The following is a 13,371-nucleotide window of genomic DNA, read 5'->3' on the forward strand; positions in this document are numbered from 1 at the left end:
CACATAGACATACTGACAATATCCAGTCGTGTCATGAAGAGAGACTTGTAAGATAGACTGAATAAGTAGCAGACTTGGGAAATACCTCAGTACCTCATGCTGTGCAAAGACGGTGTAATCTTTCATGTCTTTCTGTCCTCATACTTTTATCAAAACAATCTTCCAAATCCCCAGGACTCACATTTAACATGATCACACTAAAAGGATCAATATTAAATAATTGCAAATATTTTAATCCTGCAAGAAGAAAAATAAATCCTTAATTGTTTGAATATGTCTTTGTGTTAGCCTCACACACTGACTGCTGATAACTATTTTAGCCCGAGGAGTGATGAAAGACTTCTACCAGGTTAGAGGTGCCACATGTTTTAAGCCTTCAATGTATTAAAGCCGCTCATAGTGGCAAACACTCACAAAATTATTGTTATTGTTATTACTGTTATTTTCAGGAAAGAAGCTTGAGCACCGAACGACACAGTTAAAGTAAAGAGCCAGATATTTACATCAGGAGGTGGTAGAGACCAAAAGCAGAGCTAAAAGACAATGCTGGTCTTTGTCAGGGGGTCGTTTCCACTGAAACGCATTTGTCAAATAAAAACAATGCAATGAATAAATCAATGCAGTTTCAGTTTTAACCGTAATTATATAACCAGGTAATGTGACATAGATCGGTAGACTTGATTTCGCTGCGGGGGTATTTATAGGATGCTGTGCCACATTTCCTATAAAGCCTGATACTTCCTGTCCGGGAGGATGTGGCTACTTGCTCCCTCTCAGGCAACACATTGTGTTTGTTTGTTTTATTTTTTTTATTTCTCTGCCTCTTCACCCCACATAAGCTTTTATACTGTATGTGCAAACACAAGCATGTACCTGTTTGCATGTTAACAGCAGTGCTCTCCTCACTTGTATCTACCATTTCTTCTCAACAGCATTTGTCTTCCTCTCTTCACGCAAACACCATCTGTTGAGTTGCAGTGTGTGTTTACTGCTTTCATTTTTCTTCAGTCTTCAAACACCATTTTTTTGTTCACATGCACAAACAGTTTATTAAAGCCTGCTATTTTTAGCACAACCTTACTATTTCAATTTCCCCATCAGCTGGCTCTGGCCTGACCAGCAACAATGCCACTTCATCTTTCATAGACAACAGACATCCTCTGTATTTCCTCTTTTACCACATGATAAGACTGTAATACTGTAACAGACTGGCTTTTATATCAGTGACCTTTCTTACTTACATCACAGAAAAGACGGCTGTAATTTCAGGGAGTATTTAAAAACCCAATGATGCTTTATTTCATTCAAAACTACCTGTTTCTGCTCTTGTTTTTGCACTGCAACGTACATCAAACCCTCAGTTTAAAATGCAGACAAAAATGATCAAATAATGTTCTAAATGCTTGTGAAGTGCAACACAACCCACGCACTAAGTTTAGTATGACACACAGTGTGGTTGCCAGACAATGTGTCCTTGAAGGAACTCTCTATTGTCTCCCAAATGCTTTTGAATAGGCAGACCGGCACGACAACAGGTCATTAATCACACCTGAACATCCCCACAGACACACAAACTGGATGTGACCCCTTCAAGTCTGGACTGAAGGTGTCGGCCAAGACCTGAAGCTTTGACAGACGCCACAGACTTGTGTTCAATAAACTCCAGTTGGACAGAGTCCATCCAGAAATGTTACATTATTTTCGTATTCACAAATGAAGATGATTCCATTTTGCGGTAAAGTTCCCCTACGAGTGCAGAAACATCAGCAGGAGGTGTGAGGAAGCGTCAGTGGTTTGCAGGAAGTATCCTGCACATTGTTTTCAGTTATAGGGAAGTGAGCCAGGACAGACTGGACGCTACCTGTATAAACATGTTTTTGTGTTGGACGGCTGGTGGATCCTGCAGAGGACAAATCACAATATTCAAGCTGGAATCTTTTGTTTTAACAATAAGAAAAATACAAGACTTGTGACAGAGAAATTAACATGATGTCAGTTAGTTATTCTAAGTAAATGCTTTTTAATTCTTTCCATTTAAACTAACTATTGAATTTAAATATTCTGGTGGATTACAGTTCTGGCTAAGGCACAAAGTCATGAATTTTAAGTGGTAGTTATGCCACAACATTACCCAGAATGCATCTCACGCTGCTTGGATGGACAGTAAAAATGGCAAAAATTTTGCTTCCTTGTTTATTTTGACTTTTCACTAATGGGGCACAATAAAATACTTCCACACTTGGCAGGATCTCTGTCCTTCTGTCCGTGAATATTGTTTTAACTTATACTGCCACCTTTTGGTGTTTATTTGTAGCTACAAATAATGGGCTCATTATACTGTGGCTGACTGTGGTACACCACCTCTCCATCTGACTGTAACTCCACGATAAAACATCTGTGAGCATGTGTTTTTATAATGTGTAATAATGTAACAGAAATATCTGAAAACCAGAAGTAAAAAACCTACAATTATATATTTTTTCCGACTATGAAAGCTAAAGCTGTCTGCTGTGAAAATGACCTAATATGGGAATAATTTGACCTGCAGTCATTACAGATATGACCTGCAGATATTACACACCTCCCATAGCTCATTATGTCATAGCATTTCTGAACGAGACTGGACCCCTGTGAAGCTTTAAGCTGCTCATGGAGCAGATCATGTTGCAAAAACATCCTTTATTGGAGTGATGAATGATATATTGTTTGGCAGCCATCGTGTTTTAAACTGGTTTTATTCACTCATTCACTTTTGATTGATGGTTGTTGTGACTGCTGGATTAAACGTATCGTATATATAAACAGAATATGAGTCACTGTGACTCATTTTTATGTTGTGGTATAAAGTGATGTCTTTATAATAAAAGGAAAGAATGGCTGTCACAACACGACTCAGTATTTAGATCTGTATTTGCAGTTAAACTGCCTGCAGAACGGTCATGGTAACAACACAGTGATAGCTTATATAAAGGCCATTTAGTTTAAGATCACTATCAGCAGCTACAGACTAAATCTGCTGACAATGTTGCTCAGAGTAAGTAAATTTCAACAAGTTTCTGAGAAAAATAGAGTGACGCTGTCATTTAGATCTTCATTAGGCTTCATTGAGACTGATCATCTGGATAAAGCGAATGTCACAGCGCCTTGGACCTCCAAAAGCCCAGGTTCACTGAAGGCTTTTGGTAATTTGATTAACTGCATTTGACAGGAAATTTGCACCATTTAAGGACAATACCTTTATTATAGCTGTATTGTGCTCATATGGTTCAGATTACCTAAAAGAACTTCAGCCTAATTGATACACAGAAAACCTGGAAGGAGGTTATATACACAGGCTGGTTTAAGCTTTCTGTGTGCACTGCACATGACAGTAACATGGGGGACGAGAGTACTTCTTCCACTTTTCCACAGTCCATCTTAAATTAGTTCAGGACCAGAGAAAGTGGCAGCGTTTCTGGATCTGGTTTTTATACGGTTTCCTCTTAACATGGTAGAGTTTCAGTTTCAGTTGCATTTGTGGCTGCAGTGATGAACTGCGTTCACCGACGATTTTTGGAAGTGTTCCTGAGCTCGTGCAGTGATGTCCACTACAGAGTCCTGTCTGTTTTCGGTGCAGCGCCGCCTGAAGATCACGGCCAGCAGATGTTGATTTTGTCTCTTGTGTACAGAGACTTCTTCAGATTCTCTGAATCTTTTAATGACATTATGTACTGTAGACAATGAAATCCCAAAATTCTTCACAGTTTTACATTAAGAGTCACTTTTCTTAAATTGTTGCACTACTTGCCAGCACAGTCTGTCACAGGGTGGTGAACCCCTCCCCATCTTAACTTCAGAAAGACTCAGCCTCTCTCGATGGCTCTTTTTAGACCCAATCATGTTACTCACCTGCTGCAAGTTAACCTAATTAACTGTGAGATGTTCCACCACCTGTTTTCTTTTAGCATTTCACAACTTTTCCAGTCTTTTGTTGCCACTGTCCCAACTTTTTTTTAATTGTGTTGCTGCCATCAAATTCTAAATAAGGATATAATTAAAAAAAAACAAAGACATTTTTCAGTTTGAACATTTGATATGTTGTCTTTGTGCTATTTTTAATTAAATATGAACTAAATAAATGTCAGTGTTTTGCAAATCATTACATTCTATTTGCATTTTAGTCCCAGCTTTTTTGGAAACAGGACTGTATATATGGTACAGGAAGCAGAGGTGAATTGTACAAGACAGGGCATGCATGCAGACACAGTTACCATTACACAAAGCATTCAGAGAGGGAGGGACCAGTAGGGTCTATGTTTTTGCCCATGGGTCCCCCAGCTGCTTAACCCAGTGAGTAATGCAACAACAGTAACACTACAGCACCACCATGATGATTTAAGTGATGATGATATATTTTCTAAATCACTCTCAGCAGCACATATGTTCTAATAAAACATACTTGGACTAATTTAAAAAAAATAAATCCAAATGAAAAAACAGACATGATCGATTCAAAGCTAATTTACAGAGAACAGCTGTTTGCGTTCAAAATTATTGGAATAGCACAATATAATTTTAACTTCAGGATGGCTTCTCCAAAAACTCTCTGCAGGCTTATTAAATGATTATTAAAGTGACACAGTATGAGATAGAAATACCATATAGGATTCAAGTGGCCCACAATCAGGCCACCTTTAGCTGACTATGGAGAGCCATTGACACACTTTCCTGATTGGAACATTACAGGGATATTACATTTACACCACACAGGACCGACAAAATACCAAATTACAAACAAAACGGCGTCTCACATAAAATCCCGAGAGAGATCCACTGGTAATTAACACCCATATGACACTTCTCCCCCATAGGTGAATGTGCAGCTGATAAAATGTGTTCATACGTGCGGTGTTGCTCCTCACGCCCTGTGGTCCTCCTCTTCCTTCGTGCCATTGGCTGGTGAGGCTGGGACCTGCAGCCAATCACAGTCCAGCTGGGCCCAGCGGTCTAAATTGTCTACCTGTTGTGTGTTATGAACAGTATTTGTCAGTCCATAGCCAGCTCTGTTATATGCTGTCAGGTTAATGTCAGAAAGGAATGATTTACTGTTGTTAAGTGTCAGCTCATCAATAAATCATCTTAAGTTGTTTTCTTAAATAATGTATATCTTGTATATGTCTTAACTCTTTTGTCTCATCTCCGTTTCTTTTTACCTGTTGTTTGCTTTGCTAAGATTAAAAACTGTAACTTTTCTTTTTCGTTCCTTAGTGTGGTGGTTTTATTTCTAATCATGGCCGTTTGGCTTGTTTCCTATATCTGGCAGTGAAAGATTAAAGCACTGAACACAGTTATTTTTATTAGACCACCCTGGGGTCATAACTGAGCCATATGACCGCTGCGCCTGGTGACTCTCGCCGGCAGTTTGGAGCTCAGACGCTATTCGGCGCTCTGGCACCGCGGGAGGAGCTCATCCCGGCCGGCGAGAGACGCTCTTTCTGCTGCCAGTCCGTGAAAGCCCCTCAGAAACTCATCATCCAGCATTTCAGCCCTCGCACCGGAGCGCACAGGCATGCGGGCGCCCGCCGGAGCGCACTGACTGTCCAGGGCGGGGATGGACGCCTCTGCGCCGACGCACAGGACCGCTGGGGTTTGTTGGGTGGGGGAGACCGGAGCTGAAGGCGCGAGGAGGAGGAGGATGGTACCAGTCAGTTTCGATTTAATTCCTCAACCGGCTGCCTTTACGCAGGGTGGAGGGGTACAGTAGTCTGCCGCCTGGAAGTATAATCCGCTTGCCAGGAGGAGCAGGGAAAGCCCTTTCCAGGCTGGGAGGGAGGGAGGGAGGGAGAGTTTAGAGTCGGACAGGGACAGAGAGAGTTGACAGGAGTGCTCGGTCATATCTGGAGCTTTCGTCCCGGTGCTGGAGACTTAACTGAACTGACTGACACACACTCTGAGCTGTTGGACTTCCACTTCACATCATGAGTGGACCGACAAATGGTAAGAGAGTGTGTATGTGTGCTGTGTTTGATGAGTTTAAGGCGAGCATGTGCACGCTGTGTGTGAGAGAGAGTGTGTGTAGGCGTCTGCCTAATCAATAACATAGTATCCAGGGAGGGTTTAACTTGAAGTAGACATAAACAGCCCCTCAATGAGGTTATTGATCACTGACTCCCTTATTGACACTGTATTTCATCATGTCATTCTCTGTCAGTGAAGGTTAGAAACAGAGGCTGATATTGTTGTATTGATAGCCGGCCATGCTCATCATTGTGTGTGTGTGTGTGTGTGTGTGTGTTTGTGTGTGTGTGTGTTGTGTTAAGCAGTGTGTTTGAATTGAAATAGATTTCTGTGGTTCTGGTAACAACCAGGGATTCCTCCGCTGAAGAAATTCCCACAGTCACAGCACCCAATCATTTAATCCATCACTAACAGATGCATGTAAAACTGCTCCTCAAGCATTTGGGTTTTTTTTGTGGCAGAAAATCTTTTTAGAAACCAGGACTCATTGCAGTCAATAACAGTCAAGTAAGGCGGTCAGGAAACAGCCACTCAGATATTCTGCAGAGGAGAAAGGAAGCTGCTCGTAGCTGGAAGACAATGGAGCAGAGCTGCACACTGTGCCAGGCACATATTAAAATGTCCCAACGTCTAAACAAAGAACCACTCAAAAGCAGGTTTTTATTAACGTGAAACCACTAAATCCCAAAATCTATTTCTCAAAAATCAAAGAGGCTCTGCAGACTTGACACAGCACGGTGCACTTACACCTCCTAGCAGCCTCTCAGCTTTATACCTCTCATCCAAGGGAGATTTAACCTTTTTAGGGCTTCGGTGCGGAAACACTCTGATACAACCATGTCAGCGTAGCAGAGGGGCCCTGGCTGAGCGACTGTAACCCCAAAAATCTCCCACAGAAAAGAAGAGGATTATCTTTTGGCTGACTGCTTTGGTGCACACTGCGAGAGACCTTTATTGGTTTTTATCCAGGCTGTTTATCCCGCAGGTCAAAGGTCAGAATGAATATGTGATGCTGTCAAGCAGTGCTTTGAAGCCACAAGGGGGAATAGTGGGGAAATAGAGGAGACATTCAATTTCTTTTTCTTTTTTAAGGAAAATTAAATGCGTGGGATCCGAGATGTTTTCCCTGCTGTAACACACCACCATAAGGTCAGCAAGAGGAGGAGCAGCATCCTGATACCTTGTTCTTATCAGCATTTGTTTTAATGTAGACCAGTGTTCCCAACCTGGGGTTTGGAGCCCCCCATGTGGTCTCAAAATAAAGCTGGGGGGTCTGCAGACTATTAACAGGTTAATATTTTCTAGATATTCTAAATCTGTGCTTTTTTCAGGCAAATTATTCATTCAAATCCAACCGTGAGAGAAAAGAAATCACACCCCTCACGGAGTCACGTGGTAAATCTGAGAGGTCACAAGCAAACAGATTTATCAAGCAGAAGAGATGAAGTTCAGCTGCACGCCCTTTTTTTAAATCAATAATTTCAACCATACATAAATTTTACATCTTAAAGCCTATAAAATAAAAAATTAAACCAACTGAGGAGTAAAAAAAAGCTCTTTCTGTTTTTTTAAATTGATGCAAAATTACAGTTTCTAACAACAACAGAGAGAGACAGAGGTTATACAGGGCATTATACTGCGTGTGTGTGTGTGCGCGCGTGTGTGTGTTTGTGGGTAGACTGAGCAAATAAAGTTAAAGGAAATGATGGAAAATGTCTGTTCAGCAAAATCTGCAACATGTGACGAGGGGTCGTAACATGACACAGCAGTTAGAGACCTGTCTGTTGGTCTGTTATATCAAGACAATACACACACACACACACACACACACACGCACACACACACACATTGAAGTACATACTGTACATGTCTATGCACAAGCTACATGTTTTCACCTTCATCAGTTCCAAAAACTAGAACATACAAGATTTAAACCTACCAATGAGAACAAACACACACACACACACACACACACACACACACACACACACAAAATACACATTCAATCTCTCTCTCTCTCACACACACACACACACATGCACAAACACACACAGGTGGCTCAGATCTTTCTGCGTCTGTGGTTCCAGTCCTTGTGCTGCCATCTGGCTACAGAACCAATGCCAGCTTCTTTGGTGCACACACACACACACACACACACACACACACACAGACTGATGATACATTTTGTTAGAAAACATTTTTGTCCCAGTTTTACCATTTTTTTTCTCCTGAAAACATTTATAGATCCACAGCTCTGTCTCTCTCCTGCTGTCATCAGCTTAACCTGCCAGCATGGTGTGAGTGTGTGTGTGTGTTTGTGTGTGCGTGTGTACGCATGTGTGTGTGCGACCATTGCATAATACTGTGGGATGCAGCAGCATTAACTGTAATGTAATTGAATTGAGTATTATACAGTAGAACCGTTGCTCAGATTGTTGCACACTGGGTGCAGCTGAGTGTTACAGGAATTCAAAATCAATATTGATCAAATGTGCAACCAGTCAGTGAAATCCATTCACTCCACTGGCCTTTTGTGTTACTGTCTTGTCATGACAGGGACAGAGCTGTATGTGTGAGAGTGTGTGTGCGTGCGTGTTTCAGACAGTGTAAAGAAAGGACTTGTTTCCCCAAGAGGGATTTGACCGGTTTCATAAGCAAGGATGAAAGAGGTGTAACCTCCACTGTGACCTCTCCCGTCTCTCAAAGTGTGTGTGCTTGTCATGTTTTGGATGTATTTCAAGATTCAAAAATTCAAAGCTTTGTTTTCATATGCACAAGATGCAATGCACAATGTGTGTGTGCCGATAGAACTGGAGAACAAAAGTTGAATGGAAATGTAGGATAATTAGTAAAGTGCACAAATGCACAGTGTGATACATTCATGCACATTTGTGAAGTGCAATAGTTGCAACAGCAAACTGCAACAATACAGCAATACAGTACATAAGTACCTGTGTGTAAGAAACTTAAGGCCTCCTGTCTGTCTGTCTGTCTGTCTGTCTGTCTACCTGCCTGTCTCTCTGTCTTAAACCACTACCTGCAAATGAATGGTTGTAAGTCGTGCTGATCCTCCTGGCAGACTAACAGGCTTTCCAGGAGCTGCTACTAGCTACAAAGCCAATCACTAAGCCTCCTCCGTCTCTTCTAAACCTTCAGACCAGTGTGCGTGTGACTGTTTGCGAGCGCGCGTCTGCCTCCATGTTTATTTTGTATTTATTTTTGCGTTTTTGTCATATTGATCCAGCAGGATTGGTTGTGTGACATTTGAGAAAAGTGTCATGAAAAGGGCAAATTGATTTTTTTTTTTTTATAAGCAGGAGAAGAAATCAACATCTTTACTGATGTTTGAGAATTACATTTAGCCGACTTGTGGATCTGATTTGTTTCTACTTTGTGACATGTTCCCGTAACAAGACAAGAAAAAAATGCATCAGCTCTCTCATCTTTATGTGGCGTTCCACATTTTTATCAGACTTTGATCACATGTTTGAAAGGAAGACAAAAGGAAGGGCCTCAAAATGACAATAAGTGACATGTTTTTGATCTCTCCTCTCCTCTCCTCTCCTCCTCTCCTTCTCGCCTCCTCTCCTCTCCTCTGCAGTTCAGTACCAGGCAGGTCTTTATGGAGGAAACAACAACAGCAGCTCTCCTCTCTCCAGCCGTGGAAACTCGGCCATCGTGTGCGAGCGCTGCGGGGAGGTTTGTCGTGGCGAGGTGGTGCGAGTCAAAAACACACACTTCCACGTTCACTGCTTCACCTGCCAAGGTAAAAAAAAAAAAAAAAAGGCACACCTACACACACACACAAACATGCGCATTAACACCTCCTCACGTGCACACATATGTACATACACTCACATCCGCCTCCAGTCTCCCACACACAACACTTCATATTCATGTATTTTTCAATCTTGGACTAGTGCATCTTTCTCCATGTGTGGATTCCACCCACATCAATTTGCATAATTAAATATTAAATAATTACCAGTACTCAGACAAGAAGGAACCAGCACAATTGAATCAATGATCACTGAAATAGGAAGTGAAATGACTTCACCAAGATCAAAGTCAATCACAAACTGTATTGTATTAACCAAAATCAGTCTGCTATCAACAAAGCCAATTATGCAACCAAGAAAAATTAGAGATCGCAATCGCATACATTGCTTTTTCCTCTTATTATTTATATATTTGAAGCCTTTAGTGATTACATGAAGCCCCTGAGATTTCTCCTTTCTGACTCTTTAAAGGAGTAGCTCAACATTTTGGAAAATATGTATGCTTGATTTATTGCTGAGAATTAAATGAGAAAATTGACACCGCTCTTATGTCAGTATGCTAAATATGAGCCTAGCGGGAGCAGCCAATTAGCTTAGCTTAGCATAATGCGTGCAAGCAGGGGCAAACAGCTAGTTTAGCTCAGTCCAAAGTTAACAAAAAGAACCTTTGAATTTTGTTGAATCTTGTTTGTTTTATCTCGACACAAACAGAATGTAAAAATGATTTCCCCCTGCTTCCACTCTTTATGCTAAGCTAAGATTATCGCTCGCCGGCTCTAGCTTCATATTTAGCGTACAGACATGAGATTAATCTAATCTTACTCTTGGCAAGAAAGCAAATAAGTATACTTCCCAAAATGTCAAACTATTCCTTTAAAGACGAGCCACGACACCAAGTTTTTGTCTGTGTGTAAAGCTTTGCAGAATTTGGAGGATACAGCTTGTGAAATGCCTCAAAAGTCTGCTTTGCTGCGTTCTTGTATCTAGATGCTACCCATGCTAATCACGCTTGTGTTTTATTGTTTGTAAAGAAGGAGTAACAATGAAATCCATGATCAAATGTTTTAAATATTGATTAATATACATACATGTAGACTAAAAGGAAATGGAACCAGGCTGAATGTTTTGTTAGGAATTCATGTTTTTATAATAACGTATATATGATATGTACAGTTTAGGTGCTCATAGAATATGCAAAATAGCTTACGTTACTTAACAATGTACCCTAAATTAATGAAATGATAAAGCAGGACTTGTATTAGGTCCCTACTTTCCTGAGCAGAAATAAAACTGTGCAACTGTCGACATTCCACATGAAAATGAACAGCGGAAGTCGAGCTGGAGGTGTTAACACACATCTAAATTCCATATATCCATATATCTGAGTGTGTGTGTGTGTTATGTTATGCACATATGAGTGTTTGTGCGCCTCTGCTGCACGTGCGTCTTTGCATGTTTGAGCTCCACCAGTGAGAAGGTGGGACAGAACGCACAAATAGAGGTCTGGAGTCAGCAGCTAGCTTAGCAGTTTAGTCAGCAGGTTTCCAGCCCGTAGTCAGACTCCAACCAGCTAACCTCCTTTCGCAGGCCGGGACCCGCACGGTCCCAAAGCGTGCTGCAAGACAACACTGTTGTCTCCGTTTGATCTGCCAGCAGCATCGCCTGAATGCGCTCAGCCACAGAGCACCAAAGAGGAGGTCCTTCTGGTTTTATTTATTTAATTATTTTTACGAAACACATCTTGCAACATTGCAGATCTTAAAAATAACCTGAGCTGAAACAACAGCTTGTACTGTTTGTTTGTTTGTATATTAGATTTCCTAATTGACTGATTGTTTGCTCAGCCGAGCACTCGCTCGCTCCGACAGGACACAAGCGAGATTTATTGACGGAAGCGTTCTCTCTTTGATATTAAAGTATTTATTATTATGGACAATTGATCTTGCAGAGTAAGCTTAATGACTTTTAGCTAATGGAGCGTGGGCTGAGTAGACATCAGCTGATGAAGTGGACAAGAATCAAATTGTCAGCTTTTAGCACACAGGCCTGTGGTTTTTTTTCTCTTCCGCTCATTATTTTTTCCTCGTCTTTCCTCCCCCTCTCTGTCACTCTCTTGTCTCACATTCTTTGTTTGTAGCTGTGAATGTCAGAGAGTGGCAGCGTCTTTGTTTGGTCACAGTGTAATCTCCTGTTTGTGTGGCTACGTGGGATTGAAGAGAGAGGAACGAGGAAAGAGGAGATTTGAATTGAATGAGGAACAGAAACAGGCGAGCAGAGTGAGATAGATGAGACAGCAACCCCGTGTGTTTGTGTGTGATAGGAGATTGTCTTTTATTGGATAGTGTAGTAACTAATTCAAGTGGTGTGGCTTTGGAGAGTATAGAGTTGTGCTTGGTCCATAAACTTTTTCTCATCATTTCAATAGAACATTTTTTATGTATTTGAAGAAGTTGGATGTTGGCGCTATGCAATGAAAATTGACTATTTGGTTATTTTTTCTCCGTGCTGGTGGTTAATTAGTTACTCCACCACTTTGGTCCAAACTGAAATGTCTCAACAACTTGGTTGATTTGCCATGAAATTTTTCATCCAGCATCATCACCAGGTCAAAATTTGTCCTGTTTATGACCAAAACACCTACAAATCTAATGACATCCTGATCACCAGCAGTTGTACTTTGTGTTTAGTGCTGTTAGCTGTAGTAATGGTGCTTCCTGATGCATTAAATAGACAAAATGGTGAATATTACCTCCTAAACATAATCAAGTTAGCATTGTAAGATAAATACCTGCAAACCAAACAACATCCCCATGAATCTGAGCTTTGTTTTGTGCTCATTGCTAATTAGCCATAAATGCTAGCATACTAACATGCTAAATGGTACACATCATACTTGCTATACATTAGCATGTTAGCATTGTCATTCCGAGAATGCTTGCCAAATACCTGCAAACCTAATGACACTCATTAACATGCATACATCAGCATTTTAGCCTTGTTATTGTGAACATGCTAGCATACAGATGTTAGCATTTAGCTCAAAGCACAAACCACTGTGCAGAATTAGAGCCTCACAGAGGTGCTAGCATGGCTGCAGTGCTAGGCAGCTACTTTTTTTTTGTATTAGTGATTTGCATTTCAGGACAACTCCACATTTAAGCTGAAGTCGAATGTTTTTAAATGTTTTAAAATTTTGAAATATGTAATTTTTAAAATAAAACTGGCAGCCAAATCATAAAAATCAGGTCTTACAGGGGTGGGTGATGTGGATAGAATCGTTAGAAAGATTTGGCAAAATCTCTGATTGTAGAGGAGACAACTTCTCAGGGTATGTTTGTTTTTCCCAACCACCTTGACATCTGCAAGTAAAATTGGACGTCTTTTCATAAAAGTGACTGTAACACAAACCACCACAAACTGTTCCTACAAGTAAATATCCCACATGAGACATTTAGATTGAAACTTTTGATTTTACCGCTGAAACTTTTCTGTCAGAACAATAAGAGCAAAGAACAGAGTGCATATAAATGAAGTTTCCGACAAGGCTGATCGCTCATAAAAGAAAAAAATGCAACTCTGCAAAAAAAATCTTTCT

At 40.8% G+C, this 13,371-nt stretch overlaps 1 protein-coding gene across 1 annotated transcript in view; it reads left to right on the plus strand.

Moving 5' to 3' along the window:
* Nucleotides 1-5,957: 5,957 nt before the first annotated feature.
* The window catches only part of LOC121617085 (actin-binding LIM protein 3-like), a 39,699-nt gene continuing 32,285 nt past the window's right edge, over nt 5,958-13,371 (plus strand). Inside the window, exons 1-2 of the mRNA XM_041952107.1 lie at nt 5,958-5,976; nt 9,599-9,763. Of these exons, the coding sequence (XP_041808041.1) occupies nt 5,958-5,976; nt 9,599-9,763 (184 nt within the window). The remainder of the gene's footprint in view (nt 5,977-9,598; nt 9,764-13,371) is intronic.

Source organism: Chelmon rostratus, chromosome 14 (assembly GCF_017976325.1).
Source record: "Chelmon rostratus isolate fCheRos1 chromosome 14, fCheRos1.pri, whole genome shotgun sequence".
Classification (NCBI taxonomy): Eukaryota; Metazoa; Chordata; class Actinopteri; order Chaetodontiformes; family Chaetodontidae; genus Chelmon; species Chelmon rostratus.